At 42.6% G+C, this 17,453-nt stretch overlaps 1 protein-coding gene across 2 annotated transcripts; it reads right to left on the bottom strand.

Moving 5' to 3' along the window:
* Positions 1-1,873: 1,873 nt before the first annotated feature.
* Positions 1,874-15,998, bottom strand: LOC132572722 (NACHT, LRR and PYD domains-containing protein 3-like). 2 transcript variants are annotated; one of them, XM_060240084.1, is made up of 7 exons: positions 15,944-15,998; positions 14,307-14,584; positions 12,649-12,669; positions 7,288-9,004; positions 5,541-5,627; positions 3,296-3,463; positions 1,874-3,078 (listed from the first exon to the last, which is right to left on the bottom strand). In XM_060240084.1, the coding sequence occupies exons 2-7, from the start codon at positions 14,572-14,574 to the stop codon at positions 2,982-2,984; spliced, it is 2,358 nt and encodes a 785-aa protein (XP_060096067.1). In that variant the 5' UTR covers positions 14,575-14,584; positions 15,944-15,998; the 3' UTR covers positions 1,874-2,981. The 2 variants fall into 2 exon arrangements, with proteins under 2 accessions (XP_060096067.1, XP_060096066.1); XM_060240083.1 differs by lacking the exon at positions 15,944-15,998 and adding an exon at positions 15,385-15,507.
* Between the last annotated feature and the right edge of the window lie 1,455 nt (positions 15,999-17,453).

Raw genomic sequence — 17,453 nt, 5'->3', positions numbered from 1 at the left:
CTGTTCTCCAAGAATTCTCAAAAATAATAGCCAGAGGCTCAGAAATTACATCCACAAGCTCTTTTTAGAACATGTGTGTAAATCCACATTTGCAGTCTTAAAAAACAGAGAAGTCAAACTGACTACTTACCACAGGGAAATCATCACAAGGAAAATTAGCCTTTTGTATTTCACAACACACCAACTTTATTCTTACAACCTCCAGGACTTCTGTACTTTGTTTTGTCTTCAAGTTTACCTTTATTTTTTTCCTCTGACTGAACAAAATCAATTCCAAAGCTTATTTTGTTTTTTCAGACATTTAAGTCATCAAATGCTGCCTCTGATGTACATCTTGATATGAAGTCATCAGAACTTAGAACAAATTGTATAAGCTAAGGTGAAAGTGTAGCATTACTGATGTGTGAATCAACTGAAGGAAAGCTTATGAAATGGCCTGACATTCTTTAATTTTCTTTGCTGTTCATTGACTTGGAGATAAGTCAATGTACCAATCTGATAAAAGTGTGGGCTTTCCTAAAGATGCCAAAGTAAATGAATTTGATACCATGATATATGAGCCCAAAAAACTTATCTCCAAAATTTACAGCTGGCTATTAGAGATGGAAATGCAAACGGAAACGGTTAAAGAGTGCTGGATAAGATGGCTGCAAGACTTTGGCTACTCTATTGAATTGGAAGAATGGGAAAAAATTTGGAAATATAATATCAAATTGACCAAATCGACTGTTTTCAAAGAAAACTTATATAAAATGGTGTACAGATGGTACCTTACTCCCGCGAGATTAGCCAGAATGAATCCAACTTATAATGACAAGTGTTGGAAATGTAAAAAGGTTAAAGGGACACTCTACCATATTTGGTGGAAGTGTGAGCTTGCTAGGAAATTTTGGATACAAATAAATATATGGATTCAAAAGGTTTTAAAGAAAAGGTTGAAACACTCTCCTGAACTCTATCTGCTGAGTGTATGTAGAGAAAATTTAGCTTGGGGGGAGAAAAAAGTGTTGATGTATATGATCACAACTGCCAGAATACTTTTTGCAAAATATTGGAAATCCCCCCAAATTCCAGATAAGGAAGAATTTTTACTTAAACTATTGGAGTCTGCCGAAATGGATGTTTTGACCATAATGTTGAGAGACGGAAACTGGCAAGAATGTATAAAAACTTGGGAACCAGTGTATATATGGGCGAAAAGTATGGGACTTGATACGAGACATTAGATGTGATATTTCTATATGCTCTCAAAGCTCCTTTTATATGTGGTGGTAGGTGGTGGGTGGGTTTGGTACTTATGTGTATTTTGTAGTTTTCCTTTCTCTTGGTTGTGTTTTTGATTTTTGTTTGTATTTTTTGTTTGAATTTCAATAAATTTGTCACTTATAAAAAAAAAATTCCTTTGCTGTTCTCTTCAAGACAGGGCTAAACCTTTTCTTCCTGAGTTCCTTTAGAGATGGCTAGGGTTTAAACCTGGGAACTTAGATATGCACAGATGTGCTCTACTGTTGAACAGAGATTTCGTTATATTAGGTGGCCCACAGAAACCTAGTAATTTGCTTCCCTAACTCACTAGCATAAAAGTATGGCCAATCCATCTATGGAATGTTATTGGACACCAGAAATTGATTTCTTAAGGCTATAAATTAAAACCAAAATGAGAATTTATATTTTGGTTGCCTAGTCATGTAATCAAAACCATCTTCTCAAGCTGTTTCTGTGTCTTCCTAGTCCCCTGAACATATTCATCACATTCCATAATCCCATCTGGTCCCTTTCTTATGTAATAGATATTTGTTTTTAATTTCGATCATCACTTAACAGTTTCTGGGAACCAGAGTTCTTGGATAAATACACAAATTGTCAAATCTGCTTCTGCTTAAAAATCATTTTTTATTTGACACTTTCAGAAAAATTAGATTTTCTAGGGAAGCATCATCTCTGTGCCAAGACAAGAATATCAAAGGCACATTGAGAGGCATTCTCAGTGATAGTTCTAAGGCTATGAATTTCTTCCCCGTGTAACCCATCAAGGACTTGCTGTGTTCTGGAGGCAATGCAAACCTTTCTTTAAGGTGGAGAGGAGCTTCCTTTTACAGATAAGGATAAAAAGACCCCAGCTAAAGTTAAGCACTTGAAGTATATGCTTAATTCCTCTGCTGTATCAAAGTGACAAATGCTTCAACCCTAAAGACATTTCCCTGGAACTAAGTCCCATTGAATAACATGGGATTCACTTCTGTGCAGACCTGCTTCAAATTGCTCCCTTAAATACATAAATTTGATAGGAGCATGCCCAGTGATTTTAATTCTTTTAGTCGGTTGCGTGCTTTTATATAATTACTTTGAAATTTTACAATTTTTTTCATATAGAGATGCATTTTGTGTTTTATTGACTGATTTTAACAACTGTAACAAAGTGGGCATGTTATCTTCATTGTTTCAATGAGCAACAGAAGGGGTGAATTAAGGCTAGTTCAGATGATTGTTATTGTATTGTTACAATGATCTATACACCTATAATAAAATTAAAAATTCAAAACTATTAAAATTAATAATGCTAGATGTACAAGCTTCATTGAGAATCTCAGCATAGAATTCTAAAGTATGTCTTTCTGGTTATGTAGTTCCAACAATAAGAATAGAACCCCTACATACATACATATGGATAGCCTGCTTCCCACCCCCCCACCCCGGGGTGGGTGTGTGCAAATCAGTTTGCAACACCATTCTTCCCCTCTCTTCCATTTTGTCCTCCCAACAACAACAACCCTGTGTGAAGTAAGTTAATCTGAGAGTGGCTGGCCCAAGGTCACCCAGTGAGCTCTTGCTTAGGCTTTCAGCCATCTCTGCTTTTAGGAATGTCCATATTTTGCTACTGAACAGCTCCCTTTTGCAAAGCATGAACAACTCCATCAGATCCTAACAGTATAATGACTTTGAGTTCCAGGGTTTCTTTTGAGTAGACAAAAGTAAATGCATCACAGCCACAACCAAAATGGACGTTCGGATTCAATTTTTTTCACATGCTGTTTCAGGCGTTTCCTTCCTTTGTTGCCAAATCCATTTTCATTCAAACTAGAAGGGGGGAGGGGAGAAAATAGGGAGATAAAAATGAGTTCCTGGAGGGAAAAGTGCCAATATCAGTGCACTGTCATGCCAACCTCAACCTCAACACACACACAGTATCCAGTCCCCTAATCTTTTTAGTTGCATGAGCCACTGCAGTAGAATGATACTCTCCCTTTTCTTTAAGGCAAGGTACATTTCCATTCTCATTTTTTCCAATACTCACTATAAAATAGACAGGCTTGTGCAAGTCTTCAAGAGGTGTACGATGAACGGCACAGTTGCCTCTGAGAAGGAGTTATCATTAAGGTTTAGACTGACAAGTGTTTTGCTAGTGCTCAGAGTAGCACAAAGTTCTTGGGCACAGGCATCTGTGAGGTAGTTCTCATCAAGACTATCAATGACAAAAAAAGAAACAAGTCATGAACTGGGTCTAAGCACTTCCACCTTTTCCTCAAAGCCTATGTGGCAAAACAATCAAATGACAGTAGAGAGCTCTTCTGTAGAATCTGCTCCCAGCCCTTGGGATATGTTTCATGCAGGGCTTTTGTTGTAGAAAAGGTCCAGCAGGAACTAATTTGCATATTAGGCCACAGCCCCTGACAACAAGCCAGCAGGAACTGCATTATGGTGAATTCCTGCTAAAAGAAGGCCCTGGTTTCTTGTATTACATGACTTTGTTTCTCGGGCCCACTGTGCTCTGACCGTATAAAAAGGTTCACAACTTGTTATCACAGACAGAGACCAATCCCACATTGGGTATTGATTGCTCCATTAAAAGGTAAAGGTAATCCACTGTGTAAGCACCAGTCATTTCTGACTCAGGGGTGATATTGCTTTCACAACGTTTTCATGTCAACTTTTTTACAGGGTGGTTTGCCATTGCCTTCCTCAGTCATTTACACTTTAACCCCCAGCAAGCTGGGTACTCATTTTACCGACCTCAGAAGGATGGAAGGCTGAGTCAACCATGAGCCAGCTACCTGAACCCAGCTTCTGCCGGGATCAAACTCAGGTCGTGAGCAGAACTTGCATATAAGTGACAAATGTGGACTGGTGGCATTATTCCTATCAATATCTTCAGAAAACTGTCATGTAATTGACAATCACTTTCAACACAACAGGCTACTGAGAAGCCTCTTTCTGGTATGTGACCAGAAAGAGAGACACTGTGACACAGAGACACTGTGTTCCTTTCTGTTATGGGTTAGGACTATGGTCAGTATCAGCAATGGCAAAAAGTGCTGCACATACTCCGCACTGGATTATTTTCACCAGGAACTTTGGAGGTAAGTGAAGTGGGACTCTCTCTATAGAAAAGTGGCCCTTCCCAGCTACATATTATCATAACTTCACCCACAAGTAAGAAGTCAAAGGCTCTTACCAATACAGGTCCAGAGGATCAACATATTCTAAATTCCCAAAGTAAGAATAACCCATGGACTCAGTGGGGGAAGAAAAAATAGCGAGTGAGGACTCCAACTAGCTGACTAGGCAGCCTGAACTTCCCCCTGATGAATCAGCATGATCAATTCATGATCCTTAATGAATCTCTACTATAAATTCCAGAAGGCATATCAAGAGACTAAGTGATGCCCATGGGCTAGGGTTGCCAGGTCCAGCTAAAAAAATATTTAGGGACTTTTGGGGTGGAGCCAGGAGCAAGGTTGTGACAAGCATGACTGAGGGAGTTCTGGCCATTACATTTAAAGGGACTGTGTTCTTTTAATATGCCTTCCCTCCACTGGAAATACTTGGGGATAGGGGTGCCTTGTTTAAGAGTTCGTAGAATTGGACCCCCTGGTCCAATCTTTTTGCAGTTTGGGAGGTGTTTTGAGGAGAGGCACCAGATGCTATGTTGAAAATTTGGTGCATCTACGTCAAATAACAGCCCCCCCCCAGAGCCTCAGATACCCATAGATCAATTTTCCATTATAGCCTATGGGAATCAGTCTCCATAGGGTATAACGGAGTGCCCAGCTGACATTTCCCTCCCCCCCAACTGATAACCCTGAAGCAGGAGGAGGGCCTCCAGACCAGGGGATCCCCTGCCCCCAATTGGGGACTGGCAACCCTACCATAGACAAAGCTGCAAGCCAAAGCTTGGTTCCCCCACTCCACTGAAGGGAAATGCCTGAGCTTTTACCAAGGCCTGCACCTCAGCTGAACATTAAGGTAAACTGTATCCTGCCTTGGAGCTGATCCTGGTTCTGATTATCCTATTCTCACTGAACTTGTCTTTGCTGCTCCCTAAACATCCTGCCACCTGCTCTCAGCACCAGCACCCGCACCCAGCTACTGCTTCCTGCTGACCACTGCCTACACTGGTTTCCCTCTTGATGCTAGCCCCTCCAATTCATGCTCATTGCTCCTGGATGCCCCGCAAGCCCACTGGAGCAGGACAAAGCTGTCCATGAAGACTGGGAAGACTGCACATGTAGTCCCAGCACCTCTGCTCCTATGCTACTCACCTCAGAGTATTCACATTACAATCAAATTCCTTCAGAATGGTGCAGAGAACATTCACTCCTGAGTTTCCAAGTCTGTTGCTTCCAAATCTGTGAAGGCAGGGAGAGAAAAAGAAAACCGCTTAGAGTTGCATTCAAAACCCCACACAATTATATGAACTTGTGTTCTACATGGCTAGGGTCCTGCCATTCCATGAGGAATCTCAGACAACCTCATGTTTTCTTTTTAAAGACAGCAAGAGTCCAGTAGTATCTTAAAGTCTAACGGTTGACGGGTTATGAGCTTCTGTGAGTCATTGCTCACTTCTTTTTAAGAAGAATAAGTTTCTATTCAAAATGGTTATTAAAAAGCTTGAAAATACATAATCATCACGCTGGCAATGTTGCGCGCCAGCTGCTCTAAGAGCTTCTGGGAAAACTCTATGGTTTTCCCAGATGCTCTAGCAATTTGGGAGGGAAAACTCTATGGTGCAATACCATAGAGTTTTCCCTCCCAAATTGCTAGAGCATCCAGAAAAACCATAGAGTTTTCTCGAAAGCTCCTAGAACAGCCAGTGCACAATGTCGCCGGCACGATGACATCACTGTGAGTCAATGCAGGTTGGGAACCTCCCAGGCAGGGGAACCCCCACCTGGCCCGGGAACTTGGCAGCCCTAGACAATAATGAGACCTTGTTGGGCCAGGCCATGTGTTTCATAAAATGTAATGCCTGATAGCAGAGATATAAACTTTATAAAGGACAAACACAATTAAAGATTTTTTTAAAAAAAACTTTAAAAATATATGCTTAAAAGATTAGCATTCTTGCAATATTTTATTTAACAGTTTCTGATAACTGACACCTCTTGCTCTGAATTAGTGCATCAAAAGCTGGAGACAATGTCTGTGCTGTAGCTATCTTCAGTATGCTATTCAGGTGTTGTTTAGGTGTGTATCTGTAAGTTGCAAAGCTGCTTTTGATTTGCTGGCATTCATTACAGAAATCTCATGGTCAATGCTTTGAGCCTAAGACCCAGAGAACCAGAGGAAAACATGAAACAGCTGGGCATTGTGAACTTTTGTACATAAGCTGCTTTATGTGCTGGTCAGCAAATGGAGAAAATAGAGGCTTTGCTCTGTAGCTCTTGTGTGACTGAGCAAGCCTGGCAAAGCAAGCTGTAAGCAAGCAGAAGGAAACGAGAGAGAGAAAAGGAAGCAGATGACAGTCAGTTGCTCATGGGCCTGTTAGGAGCCCTTCAGCAGCCTCCTCTGGCCTTCAGGCCACACGTTTGACACCCCTGATCTAGAATAAGCTTGTTTCCACTCATGTTTGCTGGTATTAAAGCCTGGGATTGGCCAAAGCTATGAGCCTTTTAGCATGAGCTGATAGGCAAGAGCCACAGGACTCCTAGCTCTTAGCCTGTGCCATGTCACCCATGACCCTTAATAATCCAGTATGTTGTGTATTATACTGTTTGTTCAAATTGTATTTTGGTATTTTGTAAGCAACTCTGGATCTTCAGTAAGGGAGAAAAAAAGGGGGGGCGTGAATTCCTAAATGAATAAATCCTGTCCCTAGGAAGGGGAAGGTTCCTAACAGCTCAGCCCCTTAAACCACAATGTCCTATGTTGACATGCCTGGGTTTAATGCGGTAACAAACATCAATGAAAAGGGAAGTTGTGGCAATAAAAATGTTTATGTTATGACATAGTCCTTCTGCACACATTTCATAAATCTTTCATTCATGCCTACAGGACAGAGTCACTTACTCTATAACTGCACAATTTTTTATTCCTGGGGCCAGAGCTTTCATGTGATGAGACTTCAGTCTGCAAAAGGTTAGATCAATAGAGTGATCTTGGATTGTACTGTGCTGCAAGCAGAATGCCAGAACCCGGCAGTCCAATACTGAGAGCATCTTGAAAGAGATGTTAATAGTCTGGAAACGATGCATCACATGCCTTGCAAATTCTACTTTCTGGCTCTCAAACAGACAGTGGAAAAAATTCAGCAGGCGATAACCTTCTCGAGGAGGATCCTCAGCAGCCACTTCTGCTGCTCTCTGTAATAAGAGAGGCTTGGCAAGGTCAGACATCTTACACTGCATGGCTTCTTCAAGGAAGGCTTGTGCCTTTTCACTACTCAGGCCAAATAGGAAGCGTACAGTTAATGTCAGATGCTCATTGCCTGGCTTTTCACATACATCTAAGAGTTTCTTCAGGTCTGTCTCATTATCATCTGGGGCTCTCATTTTCTCACCTGGCAGGATATAAAACATGGCAGCAAAAAACTCTTGAAAGCAGAGGTGAAGAAAACTGTAGAGGCTGTGGCGGCCAATTCCCCTGTGGAATGTTCTTCTGTCAAGAAACAGGTCCTTAAGATCAGACATAGTCAAATTATGTTCTTTGAGGTCTTCTTCTTCAAAAAGGATTTTCTGTTCTAAAATGCCTGCTCGTGCCAAGGAACAAAGATTCCTGAACTCATCCAAAAGGGACTTCTTTCTTTTTTGGGAATCATGTTTAAGGAGAATGTGAGAAAACTGCACAAAGACATTGGTTGTAGTGTCCAATGTGTTTGCAATCTCATCCTCAGTTTCCAGTTCCACTTTAATGACAGAACAGATGATGCAACATACCATGGGGATAAAGCAGATGGTAGACACTGCAGTAGTATTTTCAATGAATTGCAGTGCTGTGTTAGCTTTCCCCTCATCTTTAAAGAATTTGAAAAAATATTCACGGCGACCCTTTTCAGAGAATCCTAGGATCTCAGCGAATCTGGGAAACTTCACATATCCTTGCAGTCTCTCTGCAGCACCAGGCCTCGTTGTAATTAACAGATAGGATTTAGGCAGCAGCTTCTTCCTCAGCAGGTTGCTCAGAATACCTTCCATGGACATCTTTGAAGAAGGCTTGGCACAGCAATGATCATCTTCAGGCTGTAATGAGAAAGAAAGCTCATCAAAGCCATCAATGATGAAAAGCAGTTTTTCAGGGAAGGCTAAGATCTCTTTCACTGGGGCATACATGTCCTGACACTGTTCTATAATAACATCAGCCAGACTTTTGGCTTCTTCAGTTAGGCTCAGTTCTCGGCAGTGAATGCAGAATACGTAGTCAAAGAGGCCCTGATAGAGCTCCCCGACAGCCCAGTCCAGTATGATCTTTTGCACAGTCATTGATTTGCCAATCCCTGCAGGTCCCTGAAGCACTACTGTTCTTGGGGTTACTCCAGATTCATCAGGTTCAAAAAGGTTTTCAATGGCAGTTGATGAATAATCAGAAGTGTTTTCTTCCAGGATCTCCATGTGCCTCCTGCCAGTAGCAGCTAGCTCATGCTCCCTCTGCTTCTGAGGCCGATGATCCCTGATAATAAGCAGGTCTATGTATCGTGCATTTAAAGGGCTGCTCTCACCAAGCAAACTATTCCTGTCCTCTATCAGTTGGTAGTTTTCCATCACAGTCTCAGCATACTTCCTTTTGTAACCTAGTTCAAGTCAAAAAGAAGAGATCCATCATTTGTGATACATAGTAGCCATTGTTCTCCCCTTTTTTCCCCTATGGAGCAGAGCAGCTCACATCCTGAGCCGAATATAACTGCTGTAATCTTGAAACGGACCATGAGTAGTGCAAGACTTGGGAGCTTTGCCCAGGGAGAGGTAATATGATGCAATGTTGATGTAACTTCCTACAATGTCTCTTTGGGTCAAAGGTCTAGACATCCAACCCTTCACTTCCTATGACATCCCTTCCAGGCCAGAGGTCAAAACACATCCCTCCCCTTCTTGTGACTTCACCCTCCCCTTTCAGTGATATGACTTCCCCCATAATTTAATTTTTGGAATTCAATGTTAAAATGTTTTTCCTCTTTCAGACATCACACTAATAAAGCAGGAGCCAGCTTGGTGCAGTGATTAAGAGCAGTGGACTCTAGTCTGGAGAACCGAGTTCAATCCCTCACTTCCCCACTTAAAGCTAACTGGGTGACCTTGGACAAATCACAGCCCTCTCAGCCTACAAATTAAGTATAGCTCACCACCTAGTAGTACCAAAAAAGAGCTACAGCTTCAGGCAGTCAATAAATCCTTCAGGATCTCCGGGCTATTCACACACAATGCCATATGATAATTTAATTTACACCAGTAAACCAGATAGTAGACTGAAAAATACCAAATTTAAAGCCATCTTCTTAAGAATGTTGTTCAGTTAACTAAAGTTGTATCAAACTCTACATGTAGTGGAAAATTCTGGATAAAACACCAAAAATTCTCTCCATAGAGGAGATAGAAACCTAGAATCTATTTGCAGACATCAATGTACACAGTCATGGAGAATTAAGCACCCTGTTGTGAAAGATCAACATCAAATGGTCAGACCAAGTGTACATACCAGTTTTTTAAAAAGGAAAAGGAGACAAGAGACCAGAATTGCAGTCTAACTAAATTATTTGCCATGAACCTTGACTGAAAAGTAGTTGATACGGCCATTGTTAAATAGCCTGGCTTAACTCAGAGTGCTGAGAATGTAATATGACAGCATGGAGAAGTTTCAAAGCAGCATTGGGGGGGATTAATAGGGTTTGCAGGATTATTAAAGTAATAACAATACAATATACAGCCATTTAGTGGACACATTAGTGCATTTTTAGAACTCTCTATTCATCTGACAAGCCCCCCCCCCCCTCAAAACTTCATAGGTTTTATAATAGTAGTTCTCTAAAGGAATCCTCCTGGAAAATAGTTAATTTCTGGACAAAGTCTTCTGGACAAAGAAGAATTGATGATGGAGCTTTAAGAAGCTTTAAAAATGGCTGAACCCCAGGGGCCAGACAGACTCCTTGTACAGCTGATATAATAATTTTGAGGAGAAACTTATAAAGGAATGTTAGAGGTACAGCCGACAAACTACCCAGGACATCCACCACTTTGATAGTTCCATATTTGATAATAGCATATTTTTCAGAAGAAAGGGACAAATAAAAAGCAACTGCTACCACGGGAGGCCTCAGAGATGGTGAAACACAGGAGAAGTCTTGTCACAAAGGACCATCAGAGCACACTTTCTAAATCAAAGATGTGGATGTTGAACAAACACTAAATAGGTGGGAAATAAATGCACATCAGGACTCCACATATTATTATTAGATAGGCAAGGAACAACTTGGCAAGCAGCAACTTGGACATTGGATTTCCCCACTGAAAGGAGATTAGAATAGCCCTGACATGGATCAGGCAAGCCAGTTTGGATCTGGAGCCAGTTTGGTGTAGTGGCTAAGTGCGTGGACTCTTATCTGGGAGAACCGGGTTTGATTCCCCACTCCTCCACTTGCACCTGCTGGAATGGCCTTGGGTCAGCCATAGCTCTGGCAGAGGTTGTCCTTGAAAGGGCAGCTGCTGTGAGAGTCCTCTCAGCCCCACCCACCTCACAGGGTGTCTGTTGTGGTGGAGGAAGATAAAGGAGATTGTGAGCTGCTCTGAGACTCTGAGTGGAGGGTGGAATATAAATCCAATGTAGTCATCTTCTTCATCAGATCTTGAAAGCTTATGAGGGCCAACCCTGGCAAGTATTTGGAAGAGAGACCTCCAAGGAAAACCAGAGTTGGGACACAGAGGCAGGCAATATAACTTATCTCTCTGAAAAATGTCCTAGCCCCAGTAGGGGTCATCAGAAGTCACCATGACTTCCAGGCACACATGTGTGCATGCACACACACACACTCCTTTAAAAGAGGGGGAGAGAAAGGAGACATCCAGAAGAATTGCAATGTCACAGAAGTGTTCCTCATGGAGTGAGATGGATAAACCAACAAGAACTTTAAGAGACTATGATTTGGAAGTGTTTAAAAGGGAATGGAAGAAATTTAGAGGCTATATAGAAAAAGAGTGGAATTTGAAAGGACATTGGGCAATTTTTTAACAATGAATTTAAGAAAAGGGAGAAATTGAACCTTGGTGGGTTAAGGGTACCTTTATAAGTGAACTTAAGTATATAACATCGGTGGAAGTCTAGTAAAGGAGGGAGGGGGGATTAGAAAAATATCATATGGGTTAGGGATAGTAATGATATAATTAGATATTGTTACCATATGTTATTAATAAATTGTTTAAAAAAACCAGAAGTGTTCCTCATGGAAAGCAACATGGACTATATCATCGAGCCACATTTGACTTTCTCTGCTACAATAAATCTTAAGTCCTAGTACTGGTCTACTGCCATCTTAATCGTTTCCTCATTACTCTCAGAAAGGGGAAAAAATAAGCTGAATATTTAGGCAAGAGAGCAAAACTTTCAAACCAAAATTCAAATCAGATGTGGTAGTAGAAGCAAAGGCTGCCATCTCAAAAACTCACGATTCCTTCTATTCATTATCAGGAAATCTGCACTCTCTAGGTACACACACACACTTGTTCCCCAAACCTCAATGACTGCTAGGTCTATGTCATTGTTATTGCTCTCCATTTGTTTATGAACCTCATCACTCCAATGAACACTGTCACTAAAGTAGTGGGCATGGAGCTTACTTATCTTGGCCCAAAGTGAAAAGCCTCAAGAGCGGTAAGATTAACTTTTTGCAGCATCTTACTAAGTTCAGCCAGTTGACCTATAACCTCATCAGCCACATGTAATGCAACAAGAAACAGTGGGTTCATCAATTTCTTCGAGCAATATTTTAGATTGGATCTTTGTGTTTTCCCACCTGATCTTTATAATAAGAGACAAAAGCCTCAATGTTTCTAATCACTGCCTGCAATGCAGAGTGCTGAGATAGCCATCTAACTTTATTTAATGGCTTGAAAGCCACTATTTCACACTCAAGGACTTCAGCAACTTCCCAGAATGCTGCCTGTGTTAACAGCAGACCTGCTGAATATGGTATATACCACTCTGAGAAATGTTTCTATATCTCCCATAAAGGATCCATGCTTGCAGGCAACCCCTGTCCCCAAGTCCTCACTATGGGCCACACAGTGCTGTTCTAGGGGATGAGGAATGTCATGATGAAGTTGTGCAGCCACACCATTGTGCTTCCCTAACATAATGGAAGCTCCATAAGATTTAAATGTTACCATTTTTTGCATATCCAGGTCATTATAACTAAAACTTTTCAATGGCAATTAAGTGTTCACATACCTTGAACTTGCTTTCCAACCACTGAAAAAGAAATGAAATAATATGTTAGGCATTCTTGTATTGTCAAACGAAAATCCTTGGTCTAATGTCCATTTGAATATCAAGCAGAGGACCAGCAAGGACTTGTGGGGGGGATCTCATTTCCCCTCCCCCAATACTTCCCCTTTCCTTTCTGAAAGCCTCTCATCATTTCCAACTTAGGTCTTCAGATTTTCCTCCCCTTGACAGGCTCTGCCCAGGAGAACTACAGATAGGTTGTGTAGAGCTGGTTGCCAGAATGGGCTCAGGTGCTTGTTGCTGACCACTGGGCCCAGTTGTGCAGTGGGGGGAACCTGCCAAGGACTTGCAAGGGGCGCTTCACTTTTCTCTGTCTCCCCCTATTTTTCTCTCTTCCTGGCAATGCCTATATCCTTACCTTTACCTGCTTCCTTGTCTCCTTTCCACCTACCTACCAACTAATCTTTCCACCTACCACCCATCTCCAACTATATGTATTATTTACTTCATTTATACCCTACCTTTCTCCACAATGGGGACCAAAATCTGCTCACATCATTGTCCTCTCCTCCATTTTACTTACAACAACCCTGTGAGGTAGATTAGGTTGAGAATATGTGACTGGCCCACGGTCACCCAGTAACCATCCAGGTTAGAGTGGAGATCCAGGTCTGAGTCTCCTAGATCCTAGTCTAAAATGCTAACCACTATACAACATTGGCTTTTGTGGGGTGATGTCTGTTCAACAGTTCCAAATTGTCAGTCCTGGGTAAGTCATACAAGTAATGTGATAACAAGTCAACAGGTGGCTGCTGCCCAGACTAGCTGCAAGAAGTCCTCCCTCAAATGCCAAAATAACCCTGGAAAGTGTCCTGTACCATCCCCCTGCCTTCTACTGACATGAACCAAGCCTGACAACACTGTTTTGCTTTCTTAGCAACCCCTACAACTGCCACTGAAAAGGAATTAATTCCTTGTAGATACGGGAGCTACCTCTATTATTTGGAGTAGGTAACTCGCCAGTGTTTTTTGTTTTGTTTTTAGATTTTAATGCAAACCTGGAGCTTTTTTCAAGTTTGTAGAAGGATCTGTCTTGACTGTTCATGGCTCCAAACTCTGAATTTAAATATCCACAGATGGGGCCATGTTGAAAATTAGTCATATTGATACTGATCAAGAATTCCAAACCCTTTGCTGCAGCTCTGCATTACAGTTGGCTTTGCAACAGTGAAAGGCTATATATAAAGTATAACCTGGAGCCAAAGTCCATCCTACGTTATTAAGGTGGTGTAGCTCAATGCAGTTATGTATTATGGCTTACAGCTCTGGTGATAAAGCTAGCTTTACTGGAAGGCAAAGAGAGGAAAGAATCAGATGCATGGCTGAATGCCACCAGGCTCTGGAATGATAGCAAGGAAAGGTCAATTATTACTACTCTGTTACTTAGAGAGGGAATGAAATATCAGCCACCTGTGCATTCAGCCAATTACTAACCAGTGCTCAGTTAAGCACACCTGGGGTGCACAGAGCAATAATCAGGGTGGGGGGGGAGGAATGGAAGAAATGTGGTAAGAGGGTGAGCAGAGCCATGGAATGAATCATGTCTAGCAAGACTGAATTTACATACAATTATATGGCCTATCACATGTGCACATCCATACCCTCAGTGAGTTTTGAGGCATTGTACTTGAGACCGATGTCCTCAAATATGGTCACAATCAGGGCAACAGCATTGTCCTCATAGAACTCAACCATTAGTTCCACCAGCTCCTCCCGTTTTGCTTTCTCCAGCCGTCCAAGTGGAATGTTCTTGCCTCCAGGAATGGCAGCGGTACGCAGCTTGAATTTCAGTTTCTCAAACTCTTCCTGACCAAGGTCTTCCAGGGCATCTAGCAGGAGGTCCTGTACCGTTGCTCCTCCAGATGCCATTGTAGCCACACTGCAAGCAAGATAGCCATTTTGAATGCCAGAAGAAATGACATATCCTGTCCATTGTGTGAGGGTTTTTTTGTTTTTTTTAGGTCCAGCACCTGCATCCTTGGAATATGAATGTCAGCCCAGCCCCAGAAAACTGCACAGATACAACTCCAATTAATAAAAAGTGCCTGTATTTTTCTAAGACAAAAAGAAGCTCCCACTCCACCCATAGAGATGTTTTGCTCTTGGCATTATCATGATCTGAGGGCCCTTTAATGCTTCCCTCACAAAATGCCTGAGTAAATGCATTTAATGGCTGGGTTTAAAACAGTTTGTTGGTTTTTAACAATATTTGTGCTTTATGGTTTTATCATATTCTGCTTTGTAAGGTGCTTCTTAGCGTTCTGTGGCGCAGAGTGGTAAAGCTGCAGTACTGCAGTCCAAGCTCTGCTCATGACCTGAGTTCGATCTCGGTGGAAGCTGGGTTCAGGTAGCTGGCTCCAGATTGACTCAGCCTCCCATCCTTCCAAGGTCGGTAAAATGAGTACCCAGCTTGCTGGGGGGAAAGTGTAGATGACTGGGGAAGGCAATGGCAAACCACCCCGTAAAAAGTCTGCTGTGAAAACATTGTGAAAGCAACGTCGCCCCAGAGTAGGAAACGACAGGTGCTTGCACAGGCGACTGACTACCTTTACCTTTTTAAGTCGCTTCTGGCAGTTCTTTAGAGAGGCAACAGACACATTTTTGGAAGAAATAATCCCTCTCCTCCCTCAATATCATTTAAAGCAACAGCAAAACCCGGCTGGCTGTCCTCTCTACCACCTAGAACCTCCGGCCTGCAGCTTCCCGTTCCAGCTGTTCATGCTGTCTAGGTCGGAAGTAACATCAGGAGTGACCCAGTGGCATGCCAGTGGAAGCCGTTTCCATTTCCGGGCTCACAAAAACAGCGCCGCAGGGCGTCCCACTTACCTTTAAAGAGCTCCGTGTCTCTGCCAAACTAGCCCAAGAGAAAGGGCGATGGGGAACAAAAGCCTTTCTTACTTTGCTGAAACCAATCGCGAAAGGAAGAGCTGCAGCAGCTAATAGTGAAAGTGAAAGTAGTACGACGTGGTGAGAAGAGGAATTGGGAGGGGGACTCAGGCACACGACGGACTGTGTAGCTCCTCGCCCCTCTTCTCATTTTCCCAGGGGCGTGTCTTTGCCCCAGCAGCCGAAAGTACTTTGTTGAGGCTCAGGTTAATTTCGCTGCGCAATCCTACTCAAAAAGAAGTCCCACTATAGTCAACTCGGTTTACTTCCTGGTATTTAGGATTACTCTTCAAAGGAATAAGCTCCTACCCGCCCTAAACACCAAAAGGAAGGAGTTAAGTGGGGAAAATACCTCCAACGTAGAACAGAGCAATGCACGATCAGCCTTTTCCCTAATAAAACTGTGCGTGTCTGGTCGTGCAGCTGTGAAGTGAACCCTGTTAAATGTGTTTTCAAAACTCTACACTGGTGATAATTTAGGCAAAACTCCTTTGCTTAATGTAGCCTAACAGTGTTTGAGCTTTCGCTCAATATTTGACAGAATTTGCGGCGGAAAGGGGCAAGGGACAGAAGGGCAGGCAAAAAGGAACTCAGCATTCAAACTTCCCTCTAAGACCCTCCCCCCTGCTTTTTTGTTATTCTCTGGCTACAACCAGGAGAGCTAGAAACATATTGTAAGGGGGGGATGTTGAAATTCAGAGAAGGATTTGCTGATGAGAAAACTGTCAAACTTGGCTTTAAACCTTAACCATTCTGCCAATAACAATCTGCCAAATCCCCAGCTCTAGCAATACCCGAGAGGGAAGAGACCAACATTTTTCCTATTGGATTCTAACTTTGTACAATTTTGCATGCTTAACCTACCCACCAGCTATATGTTACACTGCTCATTGATTGTAACCCATTTCATTGCCTGATGAAGCATGCATGCATGTGGAAGCTTCGTTGGTCTTAAAGGTGCTCCTGGGCTCCAACTTTGTTCTGTTGCTTTAGAGACCAACACAGCTGCCCATCTGGATCAAGCAAGAGATATATCACTTCTGGCAGCCAAAATACCCTTTTGTTTTCAGATTACAGTAACAATGTCCATTCAAAAAAAAAAAAGTACAGAAATTTTCTCATTCTGTCTAAGCACCAGTATAGACCTCATCAGCTATTTTTTTTTTAGCCCGCCCTTCCCGTAGAACAGGCTCAGGGTGGGTTACATCACAAAAACAGTCAACAGTAAAAACAATAAAGGAAAAGGAAAGGTCCCCTGTGCAAGCACCAGTCGTTTCCGACTCTGGGGTGATGCTGCTTTCACGTTTTCACAGCAGATCTTTTACGGGGTGGTTTACTGTTGCCTTTCCCAGTTTGGTGTAGATCCAGTTTGGTGTAGTGGTTAAGTGTGCGGACTCTTATCTGGGAGAACCGGGTTTGATTCCCCACTCCTCCACTTGCACCTGCTGGAATGGCCTTGGGTCAGCCATAGCTCTGGCAGAGGTTGTCCTTGAAAGGGCAGCTGCTGTGAGAGCCCTCTCCAGCCCCACCCACCTCACAGGGTGTCTGTTGTGGGGGAAGAAGGTAAAGGAGATTGTGAGCCGCTCTGAGACTCTTTGGAGTGGAGGGCGGGATATAAATCCAATATCTTCTTCTTCTTCTTCTTCCCGGTCATTACACTTCCCCCCCCCCAGCAAGCTGGGTACTCATTTTACCCATCTCAGAAGGATGGAAGGCTGAGTCAACCTCGAGCCAGCTATCTGAACCAGCTTCCACTGGAATCGAACTCAGGTCGTGAGCAGAGGGCTCCAACTGCAGTACTGCAGCTTTACCACTCTGCGCCATGGGGCTCTTAAAAACCCCCAATAAAAGACCAGTTTAAA

The sequence above is a fragment of the Heteronotia binoei genome, chromosome 5 (genome assembly GCF_032191835.1).
Source record: "Heteronotia binoei isolate CCM8104 ecotype False Entrance Well chromosome 5, APGP_CSIRO_Hbin_v1, whole genome shotgun sequence".
NCBI lineage: Eukaryota > Metazoa > Chordata > Lepidosauria > Squamata > Gekkonidae > Heteronotia > Heteronotia binoei.
Note: the sequence above shows the minus strand (reverse complement) of the source record. Positions and strands in the feature narration are given on the sequence as shown.

Coding starts and splice junctions, on each gene's coding strand:
- LOC132572722 (XM_060240083.1), bottom strand. CDS start 15,425: ATGAACAGCTGGAACGGGAAGCTGCAGGCCGGAGGTTCTAG. Junction 12,670..14,306: donor TGCCTCAAAACTCACTGAGG/GTATGGATGTGC, acceptor TTTCTTTTTCAG/TGGTTGGAAAGCAAGTTCAA. Junction 9,005..12,648: donor GGTTGGAAAGCAAGTTCAAG/GTATGTGAACAC, acceptor GACTTGAACTAG/GTTACAAAAGGAAGTATGCT.